Raw genomic sequence first — 17,263 nt, forward strand, 5'->3', positions numbered from 1 at the left:
ATTTAAATACTCGATGCACCTTCCTGTTCTGTTCTACCTACCCTGGGAAAAATTTGCTTTTGAATTTTCCAGCAGCAGTGGTATTGTTGGGGTTGGTGCATTTTCAGGAAGGGTTGTACAGGTGAGTTGTTTGCAAAAGAGGGAGTTGATCCTGGATCAGAGACGAGAGAAACTATAGTTAGAGAGGTCTCTTTCTTCTACACCGTCAAGTTCAGTCCTAGGTTAAATAAGATACAGGAGTAATCGGGGATAATTATATGGGAGGAAAAGGTAAGGGTTGCCAACGATTCAGCTGGTCCCTGCAGCTATGCCTTTAAAGTTAGCTTTGATCTTCAGGAATTAATACGTGGCTCTCTGAAGGGCATGGAGATCTTGATGTTTATCACCCGCTAATTGCTGCAGATTAAAGCTGCTGTGAAAGGACTAATTGAAAAGTAGATGACCCTAGACAATGGGAGAATTTCTATTATTCTCTGCAGTCAGTCTATAGCAGACATGGGTGTAAATTTTTTCCTAATATACCATTAGCAAAATATGTAGTTTTTTTCTTTTTTAGGATTGTTGTTGCTCCCCTGCCCCATGGTGGGTGGTGGGTGGGGGCGGGCTTTAACTGATATGGCACGCAAAAATTCAACAGGTAAAACATTTTATAGCACAGTGTGGGAAGCAGCATTTGTTGAATTTCTTCTTATCATGCAGCTGTTAAAAGCACAAGGATACATTAGGGCTTGCAAATCTGTATAGCTTTTGCTGCTTATGATACTATCGGTTAGAGAGCTGGCAGGAAATACCCCTTTTCCTCCTACTCCATCCATGCGTGTATATCCTTGACCTTTTTCTCAGTTATTGCCTAGTTGGTATCTTTTGATATGGTAGCTTTCCACTGTCAAATTTTCCATGGAAAATGTTCCACACCACATCATTGTGTTGAAGTCAGACCAGACAGCTAGGAGGTAATAAGAAACAGTATATCTGTGGGCATGCTAAAAAGCCATATGAGGTGTTTTTTGTTTTGTTTTTTAAAATGTCAGTGTCATTCTTCCCCCTTTGTACATAATTGTTTAAATCTGTGAGTTGCCATGTTGAGGTATTTGCAAGTGTTTCAATATAAACAATTTCTGAGTGAACTTTGAATTTGTTTGGAGAATAATATTAAAACCGGATTAAGTGCATTTATTGGTGTCCCCCCCCCCATCAAATATTTCAGTTCAACTGGCTCTTTGAAGAAGTTTGAGATATTTGAACAGCTGGTAAAGTTTAATATGTTGTATTTCTGAACTGTTTTTAAATTAAATATATGAGTCACATAATATGCCAAATCAGGTCCCAATCTATTTAGGATGTTGGGAAAATGTGTATAGTAAAATTGTCTGAGAGAATTCTTATGCACTTATGCAAATAAGGGAAAATATGTGAGAAAAATTCTGGATTTCCTCCCAGAATATCCACATTACTGTGTTTTTTTAAAAATCATTAATGTTCTTAAATTGCTTATCTTAAAGTTTTGGACCTTAATTGACTGTAAGCTGCCTTGGGTGCTCTTGCTTGGGTCAACTGGTAGATAAAGATGCTACCTTGTAGAAGCAACCCCTCTGTTGATCTTGATAAACTATTTCCCCCACTGCTGTCAGCCAGACTGCACTGTGGGAAGACTTGCTAGGAGTCTGTTTCCTGACAGAAGGCAATTTTTGTCAGCTCTGGGTGAGAAAGCTTCTAAAACTGGCCTTCTGCCCCAGGGCTCTGGAATGCACTTCAAAATGAAATCAGAACCTCCTCATCTCTGGTTGTTTTTAAGCAACTCTTGAAAACACACCTATTTTATTAAGCTTTTAGTTCAGGGTTTCTTAACCTTGGGCCCCCAGATGTTGTTGGACTACAACTCCCATCATCCTCAGCCACAAAGGCCATGTCTGGAGATGATGGGAGTTGTAGTCCAACAACATCTGGGGGCCCAAGGTTAAGAAGCCCTGTTTTAGTTTATAATGTGTTAAAGTTTTATATGATATAAGGTTTTAATTTGTAAACCCCCCAGAGATTTTATATGGGGCGGTATATAAATGGGACAAATAAAATAAAATTGTTTGCTTTGCTTCCCATGTTCTCCATCTCTTCCTCTTCCCTCAGGGAGAAGCCTCCTTGCTGTGTAACATGTAATGTTATCTAGTGCTTGTTTAAAAACGCCTACCATTATCCTGGGGGGACAAAAAGTCCTGTAAAGGAACAGTCTGTTCTACTGACCCTGTTACAGACACAATCGCGGCCATTCCCACAAGCTTTCAAGTGAGAAGGAACTTCAGTGGGGACGGATCAGGCCTCAGCTAGGACTGAAGCCTGCCTGTTTGTTTGTTTGTTTATTCTTTTCATTTCTATCCCACTCTTCCTTGCTGCATCTCTTTCAGAGGAAATGGCTGCCAAGCAAAGGTCTAGAATAAATGTTGGCCTCCAGGCCCAAGCGGCACGAGGGCATGCAGGTGTCAAAATGGACGGCCGCGACCCAACAGGCCCGAAACTGACAGAAGGGATTGAAAGAGCAGGAAAATCCCCCCGTGTCCTTCAGGTCGGGACCATCAGGGAGTTTCTCGACTGGGCTGCTCCCATGCAAGTGAAACAAGAACCAGATGAGGGGTTACCGGAGCACTGGGAAGCCCAGTGGCAGGAGTTCCTCAAAGCCATGCAGTCCCCTCACTTGGGTTGGGGGGGGAACTCGCAGCTGCCGGAGGAGGCTGTGCCATGGGGGGACAACAAGGCTTTCTTTGCTTCCTTTGAGCGACTGGCTGGTACTTGCCAGTTGCCTCGTCGGGAATGGTTGGCTCGCTTACTGCCTGTCCTGAGCAGAGAGGCCAAGGAGGCCTACAGCAACCTTAACCTCCAAGACCGAGGCGAATATGCGAAAGTCAAGGCGGCCATCTTGAAAGTGGATGCCATTCGGACGGAGACACAGCGCCAGCGCTTCAGGCAGTTCCGTTATCATGAAGCCAGAGGCCCCCGAGAGGTGTGTGGCCAGCTCCGCGAGCTCTGCCGTGGGTGGCTGAAGCCGGAAAAGCACACCAAAGAGCAGATTTTGGACCTTCTGGTCCTTGAGCAGTTCCTGACCCTCTTGCCACAGGAAATCCAGAGCTGGGTCAGGGAGCACGACCCAGAGACCTGTGCCCAAGCAGTGCCCCTGGCTGAGGCTTTCCTGCGGAGGCGGCGAGAGACGGAAATAAATGAAAAGAAGGTGATTTCCTTGAGTCGTGATGTTGGGGGATCTGTAGTGAGGGGAATTCAGTTATGCAACAAGTGACAGATGGAGATCTGTTGGTAAATCTCTGGGTGATTTATAGTAGATCAGGAAGGATTTCCTTGTACTAATTGTGTCTCTCTCAGCTTTGGTGTTTCCCACTGGTAAAATAGGAGTACTAATTGATGGCCTCTGACCGGACTTCCATGCAGTTCTTTAAGGGTTTTGTGATCTTGAGTAGCTCTGATGTACATTTATACCTGTATATGGCCCAGACTATGGGAAACACCTGTATTGGACAGCAGCGATATAGGAAGATGCTGAAAGGCATCATCTCATACTGCACGGGAGGAGGCAATGGTAAACCCTTCCTGTATTCTACCAAAGAAAACCACATGGCTCTGGTCACCAGGAGTCGACACCGACTCCACGGCACACTTTATAGCTCATGGGGTACAGTGCAGGGGTGATCCTTCCAAGAGGAAATAGAGAGGAGAGCTGGTCTTGTGGTAGCAAGCAAAACTTGTCCCTTTAGCTAAGCAGGGTCCGCCCTGGTTGCATATGAATGTCCATCCGACTAGAAGTGTGAGCACTGCAAGATATTCCCCTCAGGGGATGGAGCCACTCTGGGAAGATCATCTAGGTTCCAGGTTCCCTCCCTGGCGGCATCTCCAAGATAGGGCTGAGAAAGATCCCTGCCTGCAACCTGGGAGAAGCCGCTGCCAGTTTGTGAAGACAAGCTAGATGGACTAGTGGTCTGACTCGGTATATGGCAGCTTCCTATGTTCCTATGAAAGGCAGCAAGCATGAATCATTCCCTTCGCTAAGCAGAGTCTGCATTGGTTTGCACTGAGATGGCAGACTACATGTGAGCATTGTAAGATATTCCCCATAGGGGATGGGGCCATAGTTCAGTGGAAGACCTTCTAGGCCCAAGTTCACTCCATGGCAACTTCAGGTAGGACTGAGAGAGACTCTTGCCAGCTGTGAGTATGGCAGGCTCCTGCCAGTCAGTGTGGACATTACTGAGCTAGGTGGACCAATGGTCTGACTCAGTATAGGGCAGCTTCTTATGTTCCTGTGGAGAAGCATTTGTCTCAGATAGTAGTTTATTGGAGCCAGCGTAGTGTAGTGGCTAGAGTGCTGGACTAGGACCAGGGAGACCTGAGTTCAGATCCCCATTCAGCCATGAAACTAGCTGGGTGACTCTGGGCCAGTCACTTCTCTCTCAGCCTAACCTACTGCACAGGGTTGTTGTGAGGAGAAACTCAAGTATGTAGTACACCACTCTGGGCTCCTTGGAGGAAGAGCAGGATATAAAATGTAAAAATAATAAAAAATAATATTGGGGCTCCCATGGAGGCAGAAAGGTGTCCTCTGCTGCTCTCTGCTGCCTCGCTTGTCTGTCTTGGCCACCTCCCACCATCGCAATTGTCATGGTCCTCCTCTTTGTTTTTTCCATCAGCCTTGGCATGGGGCGCATATGTCCTCCACCACCTCATCCCATCTGCACTGCTGGACATTAGGACTTCTGCTTTTTCTCCCTTTTCATAATCAGCCAGTTGGTGCATGAGGAAGGAGGTAGTGGAGAGTGTATGCAGCACACAGTGGCAGCTACTGTTGCTGATGCAAAGGAGGAGGTAGAGTATGTTCGTGCAAGTCGTGGAAACAAAGGGTATTTATTTAAGATATTTATACCCCACGCCTCCAGTACATTACTGCTTGGGGAGGCTCACAACATTTATAGCAAGATACAACATAAAACAAGACTAATAAAATTAACCAAATTTAAGTTAAACAACTTCAAAGACCAGGCTAAAACCACATTTAAAATTACATTAAGTTTCAAATTAAAAGTTATTTTAAAAGCTAAAAACTGAGAACTATAAACATTAAAGAACCTACCAGATATAAACAGAGATGGAATATTAAAAAGCCTCTTTTAAAAAGATGTTTTCAATTTGTTTTTTAAAACACTGAGGGCGAGAGCATGGCAAAGCTCCTCAGAGAGGGCGTTTCAAAGCCGAGGGGCCACAACTGAAAAGGGTAAGGTGCGGAGGAGGGTGTGTGTGAGGTGCAGTGCTGGATTACTGGAGAGGCAGAGTAGGCATTTGCCTGCGGTGGCAACATTTGAGGAGCAGCAAATTTTGCCCCCCTCAGATTTTGCTGCTCCTTTCTGTGGCGGCGGCAGCTGCAGCAAGGGTAGAGTGGGCGAGGAGAAAGTCCCCCCTCTTACCTTATATTTAAAAAGGCAAGCCTTTTTTGTTTAAGGTAAAAGGACAGCAACAGCCCCTTTGCCTATGGGCGGCAAAAAGCTTAATCCACCCCTGGTGAGGTGGGGTAGCCTTTCACACCCTGCCTCAGGAACACAGAGGTCTTGGACCACCACTGGTGTAGTAGGTAACTGGCTCTACCCCGAGCCACCATTTTGTGTCTAGCTCTGCTCCACTCCACCCTGTCCCAGTTTGGCCCTTGGCTCTGGTTGGTGGGTCTTGGTGTTCTCGTAGAAAACAAAGGGGATCCTGCAAGTCTGACAGTTGTCTGTAGTGCAGCTTTCAGACACCCTTGGATGTAGAATGGGATAAGCCCATGGAATTATGCACAGTGTGGATCAAGTGGATAGAAAGATCTCTCTCTCCCTCTCTCATAATATTAGAACCTGGGGTCATCCATTGAAGTTAAGTGCTGGGAGATTGAGGACAGACAAAAGGAAAGTGCTGCTTTACATAACAGGTAGTTAAGCTGTGGAATTTGCTGCTGCTGGATGTGCTGATGGCCACCCATCTAGATCAGGGTTTCTTAATTTTGGGCTCCCAGATGTTGTTGGACTACAACTCCCATCATCCTCAGCCACAAAGGCCATGTCTGGGGATGATGAGAGTTGTAGTCCAACAACATCTGGGGGCCCAAGGTTAAGAAGCCCTGATCTAGATGGTTTTAAAAGGGATTAGACACATTCATGGGAGATAGGGCCATCAGTAGCCACTAGGCTAGAGAGCTGTATATTTCCATCAGGACTGAGGTGGTGGTGCTCCTTAACACCAGGTACTCAGGAATAGCAATGGGAGAAGACAGTTGCCCTCTTCTCTCCCCCCCCCACCCCCCACACATGCAAGCTTTCTGGATGCACCTAGTTGGCCTCTGCAGGAAGCAGGATGTCGGACTAAATGGGCCTTTGACCTGATCCAGCAGGGCTTTTCTTTTGCTCTTACATGTGTTTAACTGCTGTTCCAGATGCTGGAGGCTGACCTTGTGAATTGGCCAGAGACCAAGCGGTCTCCTGCAGGCACTGGGCTGAAGCGGCTCTGCAGAGAGGTCAAGCAAGAAGATGCCAGAATCCTGGGTAAGGTCTTGCCCTCCCCAAGCCATCAGGATGCTGTTTGGAGCAGTCTGTCTCCCAGTTGCTTACGTTCCCAAATGGCTGATTGAATTGTAGTGTTGGGTATTCATGGGCTGCATCTTGAAGGCTTACCGCTGGGACAACTGGACCTGCTGCTAATGTAATTTTCTTGATGGGGATGGTGTGTGGGGGTGGGGTGGGGGGGTGTCGTTCACATAAAATGAGAAAATTAAAACAACAACAGCTAGTAGTAGCAGAACTAATGGAGCCTACCTTCCACTCTTTTAGCATGGTGACTCTTACCTAGGATCCTCTCTTGTGCACTACAGATTTGGTTTGCATCCTGCTGTTAGCATAACAGCTACAAAGGGGCGTTGCCTATATTTTGAGTGGCTGCCATCATGAAACAAAATGGCGGATCAGCAAAGAAATACTCACATCGGGGTCTCCTGGGACCCCCTCTCGTATGCTGTATCAAAGTTCTGTATGTAGAAAACTAGCATCTTGGTGAGTAGGGTTCTAGCCCAGTCTTCTCCCTGACATGCTAGTTTCCAGTGACCAGAGATTTCCTTTTTAATGTGGAAATCACATTAAAATCATGGGCCTAGAGCACCTTTCTTATGAGGCAAAGCTAAAGCATCTATGGCTCTTTAGTTTGGAAAAGAGGCAACTACGGAGAAACATGATAGAGGTGTATAAAATTATGCATGGAGTAGAGAGAGTGGACAGAGATAAGATTTTGTTCTCTCACAATGCTAGAACTGGGGTCATCCCATGAAACCGAAGGCTGGGAAATCTAGGACCAACAAAAGGAAGTACTTTTTCACACCACACATAATTAATGTATGGAATTCTCTGCCACAGGATGTGGCAATAGCCACTAGCTTGGATGGCTTTAAAGGGCCCTAGACAAATTCATGGAGGACACTTATTGGCTACTATTTGTTTGTTTGTTTTCAGATGCTAGTGGCTCTGGTGGTGACCGAACAGGGAAGAAAGCCAATCGGAGTACAGAGAATGGGCTGAAGAGTTCTAGCAGAGCCCATCAGGGACACAGGAGTTTCCAGAGTCCTGACAACAGGAAGGGTTTTCACCCAAACCCAGCCCTCATTAAACTCCAGAAAAACCATGTAGTGGAGAGTCCCCATCAGTGCCCTGACTGTGGGAAGCGCTTCACTCAGCGTTCGAGCCTCACTATCCACCGGAGAATCCACACAGGAGAGAAGCCTTATCCTTGCCCCCAATGTGGGAAATGCTTCCGCCAAAGTTCAAACCTTCTCAAACATCAGAGAATCCACTCTGGCGAGAAGCCCCATCAATGCCCCGAGTGCGGGAAATGTTTTGCTCAGCGCTCAAACCTCCTCATCCACCAGAGAACCCACACAGGAGAGATGCCCTATGTATGCTCTGAATGTGGGGCATGCTTTAGCCAACACCGAGGCCTCGTCACTCACCGAAGGATCCACATGGAAGAAATGCCCTATGGATACGGCTGCCCGGACTGTGGGAAATGTTTCCAACAGAACTCGGACCTCACTAAACATCTGAGAGTCCACACAGGCGAAAAGCCGTACAGCTGCTCGGAGTGTGGGAAGAGCTTCAGTTACAGCTCCAATCTCAGCAAACACCAGAGAATCCACACAGGAGAGAAGCCTTACCTCTGTAACGTGTGTGGGAAAAGCTTCAGCCACTTGTCAACTCGGAACACACACCAGAGAGTCCATACAGGAGAGAGGCCCTATGGCTGCAGCGAGTGTGGGAAAAGATTCATTTCCAGCTCCAAACTCACTCGGCACCTGAGAACACACACTGGACCTACCCCTTACATCTGCAACGAATGCGGAAGGAGCTTCAATTCCCATGGTACTCTGACTACACATCAGCGAGTCCACTCAGATGAGGGTTACAATGTCAGAAATTCTTGGGAAACTGCTGAGCAGGGGCCCAGCAGCCTCTCAGGCAGGGCGTCAACTCTGTGATTGATGCCTGTTTCTGTTCCTTATGATTTAGCCTGTCCTGGTCATCTAGGTTCATTGTGATACGTATAGGAAGGGTGCTAGTCCCTAAGGTGTTGGAATGTGGAGGTCTGCACTGTGCAGGCAGGACGTGAGACTAGGGAAGGATATAGGAGTAGTCTGGTGGTTTTGAAAATAGAGGTAGGTTGAAAATAGGATAGTAGGGAGGCTGGAAGGTAAGATTTCAGACTTCTGTTGCCAGTTTAATTGTAGGAGCAGAATAAAGCCTAGTGCAGAAGAGAAGTCCCCAACGCCCATTATAGTCAGTCCCTCCCAAGCACAAAAACAACTGTTTTGAGCCTTCTCTTAGCAAAGCATGCCCCAACTGCAATTTAGCCATGTGACCGGTAAATGGAACCTCCAGGTGCAGAAGCAGTATACCTCCAAGTGCTTGGCACAAACAGGGAAAAGCTGATGTCTTTGAGCTTTGCCCGTGAGCTTCCTAGAAAGATCATCCTGGCCTGTGTTGTAAAGGAAGCGCTGGACCTTTTGGGGTCTGAATCCACAATGTAGTGTTGATCTCTTGTGAGGAGAATTGTGCTGTGTGTCGCGGATCATTCCATGAGCAGTGTTCAGTAGGTGAACGTGTCACTTTTATAACCAGGGGAGGGCCGTAGCTCAGTGGTTCTGCATGCAGAAGAGCCCAGGTTCAATCCCTAGCATCTCCAGCTGATAGAAGACCCTTGCCTAAGACCTTTGATAGCCACTGCCACTCTGTGCAGACAATAGCAAAGGTCTGACTGCATAAAGCAGCTTTGTGTATATGTTCATAGTTGCCTGCTTCAGAATAGGTACATACCCAACTCATGATGTGAGTCGGGTGTGTCATTTCCCCCCGATAAATTTGTCTCTGGTTTGGAAGGTGAAATGAGATTCTTCGTGTGAAATATATGAAATTTGGAGGGACAGTTGAAGATGCCTCAGCACTCATGTGGCAAAATCACAAGGTGGGAGACTGCTCTTGGGGAAAAGGTGACCCTCCCACTCCCCCCCCCCCGCACGTATTCTAAGAAATCTTGAGACTACCAAACCAATTCTGAATCGAGTTAGGTTCAGCCACTGGTTCTAATCTGGGGCAGAATGGCCTGTTCTAATGATGCAAAGTTGCAAACTAGATCACAGTTTGAGTGGTGAGAAAGAGCAATACCTTTGTAAAGCAGGCCTTGACAAATTTTCTTTGGATTCGGGAGTCGGACATCTGACAAAGTTACGGACTTAGAGGCTGACATTGTGAAGTGGGGCAGTAAACGGGATTCTCTTTATCCCCTTTACCAATGACATACTTAGAACAGAAACAGAGCTGCTTGGGACAAATATTATTAAATAACCGTACCACTGAATATCCTAGTCTAGGTGCTATGGCTTCCTGGCACCTGGGATTTGTCAAGCCCTGCTAACAAACTTTAGGGAAGAGATCTAGATCAGGACCTGTCTTGTGGTAGAAAGCATAATTTGTCCTCTTTACTAAGCAGAGTCCGCCCTGGTTGCATATGAATGGGAGACTGCATGCACAAGCACTGTAAGCTCTTCCCTTTAGGGGATGGGGCTACTAGCACCTGCCTGCTTGCATGCAGAAGGTTCCAAGTTCCCTCCCTGGCAGCATCTCCAAGATAGGGCTGAGAGAGACTCCTGCCTGCAGCCTTGGAGAAGCCGCTGCCAGTCTGTGTGGATCAGAGATTCTTAACGTTGGGCCCCAGACGGTATTGGACTTCAACTCCCATAACCCCCAACCCCAGTGGCCGTGGGTTGGGGATTATGGAAGTCCAAAAACCTCTGGGGACCCAGCGTTGAGAATCCCTGGTGTAGACAATACTGAGCTTGATGGACCAATGGCCTGACTTGGTAGAAGAAGGCAGCTCTCTACGTGTGGCTGCGTATGACGGAAGTTGAGGTGCAGGGCTGTGCAACTTCAACCCTCCTACAGATGTTTCCAGATGAGATTAAACCAGGGCCAGAGCCAGCGTCCCCTCTAACCTGGATTCCCAGATGTTGTTGACTACAACTCCCATAATCCCCAGCCAAAGGCCACGGCAGCTGAGGATGCTGGGAGTTGTAGAGAACAACCTCTGGGATTGCCTGTTAGAGGGGACGCTGGCCAGAGCTGTGAGAGAGTGCCTGGGTCTGGAGAACCCACACCCTCCTCTCTCTGGGGCCGCCTTGCTTGCCTGCCCTCCCCCTCTGCCAGCCACTCCTGAGGGGAAGGCTCCAGCAGCGGGCTTCTCCTTCTTCCTGTGCCATGTGGAACATGCCATTGCTGGGCGGTGGTGGGTGGTGGTGGTGTGGGGGAAGCTGCCACCCCCCCGCCGCCCAGCATGCTGGGAGCATGCTGCCACTGCGGGGGTGGGTGGGCACTGCCTGTGAGGACACGGGCCGCCCCTGCCCTCCCTACGTCCTTTGTTTAGCCCCCATCGTTGTCTTTTTTTGCCTCCCTAATGCCGAAATGGCCTGCAAACAGGCCCTGAAAGGAAAGGGCTGGTATTCCGAGACAGTGCTAATAGAGGCGGAGAGTTCAGGGGAGCTGTTGAGCCGAACCAGGGGCTTCTGGAATGACACGAGCCCTATTGAGCTGTTAAGTGGGACGTGGGTACAGGTGTGGGTACACAGGTTTGTGGGAATGAATGTTCCTGTGTTCGTTCAAAAAGTACCAGAGAAGTGGGCTGTCGGGCCTGCGTTCGGCAGGACGTGTGGATCCCTATCCCTGCCTACGGCTCTGCACCTGTGTAGACTGTGCACGGATTGTAAGTGCGTTGAACAGAACATGGGAATAGGAATCTTACATTGTAGGCGCATGCAGATTGCATGCCCTACTACTTGGACAAATATTGATATACTGCTTTTCAATAAAAGTTCTCAAAGCGGTTTACAGAGATAAATAAAATATTTTTTATTTATTTATTACATAAATAAATGCAATGGCTCCCTGTCCCCAAAGGGTTCACTGTCTAAAAAAGAAACATAAGGTCGACACCAGCAGCAAGCACTGGAGGGGTGCTGTGCTGGGGCTGGATGGGAACAGTTGCTCTCCCCCTGCTACATAGAAGAAGATCGCTGTTTTGAAAAGTGTCTCAGCTCAGTTAGCAGGGCCTCACACGCACATGTGTCTGTGTGAATGACTGTATATTCATTTTGAAAGTGAACCAGAGTGCAGATAGGAAGCATATTCCTGTATGTATATTGAACATAATGGCTGGCCTAATGAGGAGAGTTGCTCAAAGTAGTGCCATTGAAATTAAAAGGACAAGTTAGGCTTTAATTTCAAAAGGACAACTTGAAGTAACTTTCTTCCACTGTGTGAATAAACTGTCCATGCGTACAGATCTGTGTGTGTGTACACTGTACACACATGATACATGTGTTGAATGTAATGTGTGAATAGGGCTATTCTTGTGAAAACATTGAGAAATGTGAATTATAGCTCCAAGCAGCAGAACAGATTTTGTTGGGCGTCTTCTGATTAGATCTACAGTTTTGCTCATACCAGAGGAGTGGTCCAGCCTTCTTCCTACCTAGATAGACCAATGAGCCTCCTTCACGGAGAAACATGATGGCTGCAGGAATGGGTCAACTGAGGGACCCAGGTTATACAGAGTTGTGTAACCTGGGCCCCTGTGTAACTCCAGGTTAACTGGAGTTTTCCCATGCTTAGAGTGACACAGCATTGGCTTAAAAGCCTCCAGAAGACACTCTGGGCTGTCTTTTTCTCTAACTACTACTTTTGCTAACTCGGCAGAGGCCCCTTTTGCTAAGGTAGGAACAGCCATTTCCCCCCCAATTCATCCAAGTTATGTCTTTGATTAATATGGCAAGTTGAAATTAATCCTGGTCCTCACTCCACATGCGACACCAAGGAATACGTATTCTTGCATCTGTCTTTTTTTTAAAAAAAAAAAGCTCTTACAGAGCTCACACCAGAGGAAAAGAGACTGTCTTGCACACAAAATCTACCCATTAATGTAGCCTACATGTTAATTTCTCAGCCATTCAGCCACCCTGAATAAGTCCAAATAGGATTCAGAACCAAGAATCGGAGTTCTAAACCCTTTCAAAGTTCCTTCAGCAGCTAGAGTTGTGTAGCAGTCATGAACCTGAGTTATGAATCTAGAAGTTAAGCCCCTTGTTAGAATCTCACTTGACCAGGAACTCTGTGGTTGGTCTTCCCATTGCCTCAGCCTTTCCCCTCTGCAGTGTAGGAATTAGAACACAGTACTGGCCTCCCTTAGAGGATTTTCATGAGTTAAGGTAGGGTATCCTCCTCCACCCTTAAAAGTATGCCCCCTACCTTCGAACCACCACCCCACCTCTGTTCCATGTGCATCTTTGTCATCAATGGCTTTTAGCCATGTTGGCTGAACGGAACATGGATGCAAATGGCTGAACGGAACAAATACGTGACCAAGAACCGTATAAAGATGAGTTGTATGAAGGGGGAGTGTGTTGAAACAGCTGCAGGGCTTCTTGCCTTCATGCGCTTTGTTGGCTTCCGGGTGGTATCTGGTAGGCCACAGAAAGTGGATCTGGATGAACCTTTGATCTGATCCAGCAGGGCTGCTCTTCTGCTTGTAGATGGGGGCTGGGGAGTGGGAAGGTGAAGCCTTGATTCTCAGTGGCTGCAGGGGTAAAGCCGGTTTATCCCGATCTCTATACTGTCCCCATGTGAGCTTCTGTAGAGCCCTATATAAGTCTTTGCCACTTACTCTGTCCTTTGGGCGGGGGAGCTGCATCGGGAGTGGAAGCAGAGGCACTGTTGCAGAGAGGGCAGAGCCCGGCCTCCACCCCGTCGTATCGGAGAGTGGAGGGCAGGTGGAGCTCTCATGCGTCTCTGTGCATGGTGATGTATGGCCAACCCCTGCCGTGTCTTTCTCTGTACGTATTCCCCCTGCAGTGTGTCTCTGTGCATGTATTGCTACCCCCTGTGACATGTCTCTGGGCATGGAGATATAGTGCCACTCCTTGCAATCTGTCTCTTTACATGGGGGCATGCTGTATTGCTGCCCTCACATGGGTCCTTGCAAGTGTCAAGTATACCACACACACACCCACACACACACAGGCTGTTCTCACATGCAGCCTAGCCTGGGCTAGAGATGCCCAGCCCTGGTTAGACTGTGCATGAAAAATGCTGGGATTGGGCATGATCCTGGTGGGGCAGCGCTGTTTACCCCAGCTGTTAGCCAAGGTAAAGGGAGCAAGTTCTCCCTTACCCTGGCCTCATGTGTTCACTGGGGCTATGTTTAGTCCCAGCAGACACAGAGACTGCCCATCTCTTGGGGGAATCCCTGAATGCAACATATGTGTTGTGCATTGCATTGTGGGATTCACAGAGGCCAGAGCAACAAGTTCTGGTCCCGGATCCCTCCATGAAGCACAGAGTGGGGCAGCTTGTGTGAGAGCACGGAGCGTGTTCCTTCTACCACTCCCTCTATCATCTGTGGGGAAGGTAAGCCTTTTGGAGCCTAACCCAACCCAACCCTCCGCTCTTGGTGACCGTGAGAATCACCCCACCGTCTGTCCTACTTACATGTATTTTGCTAGTTTTATTAATATTCCCTGCTGAGTTGCAAGGGGTAGAGTGGGATGGGTGAAGGAGTTCACTGCAGCAGCAGACCAGTTTAAAAATGGCCTTCCCTCAAAGGATGGAGGGGAGTGAGAGGGTGACGTGTCCCTTCTTGAATGCTGGGCTCTCTAGTAAGAACCTCTGGATGAAGTCTGGGACTGTGTATACTGACTTTGTGCTTTGAACAATAAAATAAAATCTGCATCAAGAAAAGTTGGATGGAGGACCTTGGATCTGTGATTAAAATCAAGCCTGTCTGTATGAGTTTGCTTTTTTTTTTTTTTTATAAATACTTTAATTATGGTTTTCTCCTTGTCCTGATGAAGGGACAAATGGTTGCCTGGGGCACAGATATACTAATTCACCACTTGAAATCGGCTCAGTTTCCTCATCTCATTTCTGGGGCCTCGGCATAAGTAGCCCACATGTTTTCATGCCATGAGGACTAGGAATTTTTCTTTTAAATTTGTTAGTATTATTTATATATTGAGTATATCTATCCCACTTTCCCATCCCCATTATGGGATGCTTAAAATGGCTAACAATCGCTGTGAAAAAAAATAATTTTGCTAAGACGCAAACATCAAAATGATGATTAAAAACAGCAGGCACAGTTCTGGCGGTATGATAGCAATTTAACTCTCTGAGAAGTTAAGAGCCTGCCAAAAAAGAAATTGGCCAGGCTCAGCCGAAGCCCTGATACTAGGATGGAACCCGAGCCAGCCAACTGAGAGACCCCCAAACCAGAGATCCTGGAACTGGCATTCACTGAGCTCGAGCCCCTCTTCCATATCAAATATCTCATGCTCCCCAAGACTACACAGCAGTGCCAGCAACGAGCCAGGGGGACCTTCGTGAAGTGGAGGAGAGACGTGCTAGACTCCAAGACAGAGGGCTGCCTCTTTACATCTCTCTCTCTCTTCTTCAGGCAGGGAGGCAGAACCTGGAAGGAGTAGCCACCTTATTGGAGCAGGGGACTTCTCCTAGAGACCTCTCCAGGGTGTTCCTTGCCTATCCCTGACTGCTGGGCTGCCCCTTTAAATCTCTTTGCTCTCCAGGCAGGGAGTTGGAGCCTGGCAGGGGTATCCCCGAGCCTAGAAATATTTAAGGCTTCATTCCTGCTCAGGGAACAATGTGATCACTGGGAGCTCTCCATGGTGCTGCAACTGCCTTCTGGGTTCCCAATTGTAGGAAAGAGCTGCCACACATGGGTGAGAGAGAGAGAGAGAGAGAGAGAGAGATGAATAAGATTGCTGAGGGTTCTACTCAGGCTGCTGTATCCATTATCTCGGCAATAACATCTAATTTAAAAGCCAAATTGTTTTTCTTCTTTGGTCTACAGTGATACTAGAAACATGTAAATGTCATACAACATACAAAACTGTAGCTCACCTTGTTGTTCTTTTGAGGAAAATTCCAAAAGCAACAGTATGGTAATACTTTTATTAGGGCCAGCAAAGACGTCACAAAGTTTTGTGCAAGCCTTTTAATTCTGCTGAATTCTTCTTCGGAGTGGATGGAGGGTGAGGGGAGAGAAGAGAGAACAACCAGGATGATGTTGAAGCACCAAAGTCTGCAGTTTCTAACAGCGTTCTCGTAAAGTGCGGGAGGCATTAAGCAGAATTTGATTAACCTATGCTAGGACCAAAAAGGAGTGTGCCAAGGGCTACTGGGATAGTGATTTATTTATTTAGAAAATTATACCCTCACCTTTTAAAAAACAGCTTTCAAGTTGAAAACAGTAAAAAATTAAAATACAACTGTGGACCCCCCCCCAAAAAAAAACTGTGGACCCCCCCAAATAAACACCACCCTACAGCAATGTTAACATTAAAACACCACAGAGCAAAAAGATAAAACCACTTCCAGCTCTCATACAGCAGAAGTAGATCAGAAGATTTTGGGGAAGGTCTGCAGGAATAATTCCCATTCAAAAATTGCCAGGAAAGGTACCAACCAAAAATCAGGTGGCAGGGAGTTTCAGAGAAAGGGGACCATCTCCGAGAAGGCCTGCTTATGTGTCAACAGCTTAGCTTGCAGGAGCAGTGGGATGCACAAGAGAGGCTTCCTCATGATTGTAAATATTTAATAATGGTCTTTCTTTCTTTCTTTCTTTCTTTCTTTCTTTCTTTCTTTCTTTCTTTCTTTCTTTCTTTCCAAACAAAGGATCTAGCTGTTACTTGGGTTTGTTTCCAGCACTAAGTGGAACACACAGTTTCCTTATGAGAGCAGCAGTCAAAAGCAACATGCTATTATTATATTACCCAAACTGGAGATTAATTTTAGGTGATGTACTATGCAAAGAGTCAAAATACAACTGCAGGTGTGCAGTGGCAGATAACAAGACATCACAAAAGCACCACGTGCAACAAATGTCAGGATTCATCCAAAGGAGAAAAAGTTTAGGATTTTCAAGGAAAGTCAAATGAGCATCCATAAAACAAGAGTGAAATTTTGCAGAGGCCTTTCTACACATCCCTAGGGTTGGGTTCTGTTGAGGGTTACAGCAGAATCTCCACCAAGCAGCAATTCAGGAGGGACCAGATTTTGGACAGCTCTGAGAGGAAAGGGGTCAGGACCTTGGATAGCTCAGGTACCCAAGAGATGTTGTTCCAGCAGTTGCTAGAGAATACCGCTATTTTTTACGGCTGCTGTCCAGGTAGAGTGAATTGGCCCTGTCCTTTCTGTGGAGAAGGCTCTGTTTCTTGCCTTGCCTGGTTTTCTGAATCCACCAGCAATGGGGAACCTCTACTAGAGCTGGCAGGTCCTCAGGGACACCTCTGAATCAGAGGATGTAGGCAGGGCTGTGTTCTTCAGTCATGACAGAGATGCTAACTCAGGTCCCCCAGTTCTGCTGGTGGGGGAGGTCACATGGGGTCTGAGTCACATAATCTTCCCACCCCATCTCATCCCCTGAACTGTCCACCTTGTCCTTGTTCTGGATCCAGGGTCATGTCAGATTGGTACTGCAATCTTAAAAAAAAGAAAAATCCAAAATGAATTTAATGGTTCATCCCAATGAAATTTTTCAAGAGAAGCCAAATAGAGTTTCTGTAAGACAGGTGCAATTTCTCAGAAGGGTTCTGGAAACTACATGTTTAGTGTCACATTCAACAAGAGCTGGTACAGTGCAG

At 47.0% G+C, this 17,263-nt stretch overlaps 1 protein-coding gene across 1 annotated transcript; it reads left to right on the forward strand.

The window, feature by feature from the left end:
* Positions 1 to 19: 19 nt before the first annotated feature.
* LOC128343061 (zinc finger protein 397-like) lies at positions 20 to 14,374 on the forward strand. Its single transcript, XM_053291524.1, has 4 exons — positions 20 to 121; positions 2,400 to 3,217; positions 6,455 to 6,563; positions 7,521 to 14,374. The coding sequence occupies exons 2-4, from the start codon at positions 2,405 to 2,407 to the stop codon at positions 8,537 to 8,539; spliced, it is 1,941 nt and encodes a 646-aa protein (XP_053147499.1). The 5' UTR covers positions 20 to 121; positions 2,400 to 2,404; the 3' UTR covers positions 8,540 to 14,374.
* The last annotated feature ends 2,889 nt before the right edge of the window (positions 14,375 to 17,263 follow it).

This window comes from Hemicordylus capensis, chromosome 2, assembly GCF_027244095.1.
Source record: "Hemicordylus capensis ecotype Gifberg chromosome 2, rHemCap1.1.pri, whole genome shotgun sequence".
NCBI lineage: Eukaryota > Metazoa > Chordata > Lepidosauria > Squamata > Cordylidae > Hemicordylus > Hemicordylus capensis.

What these genes read in the sequence shown, in the direction of transcription:
- LOC128343061 (XM_053291524.1), top strand. Translation starts at nt 2,405, where the DNA reads ATGGCTGCCAAGCAAAGGTCTAGAATAAATGTTGGCCTCCAGGCCCAA. An exon ending in CGGAAATAAATGAAAAGAAG is followed by an intron (nt 3,218 to 6,454) that starts GTGATTTCCTTG and finishes CTGCTGTTCCAG; the next exon opens with ATGCTGGAGGCTGACCTTGT. An exon ending in AGAAGATGCCAGAATCCTGG is followed by an intron (nt 6,564 to 7,520) that starts GTAAGGTCTTGC and finishes GTTTGTTTTCAG; the next exon opens with ATGCTAGTGGCTCTGGTGGT.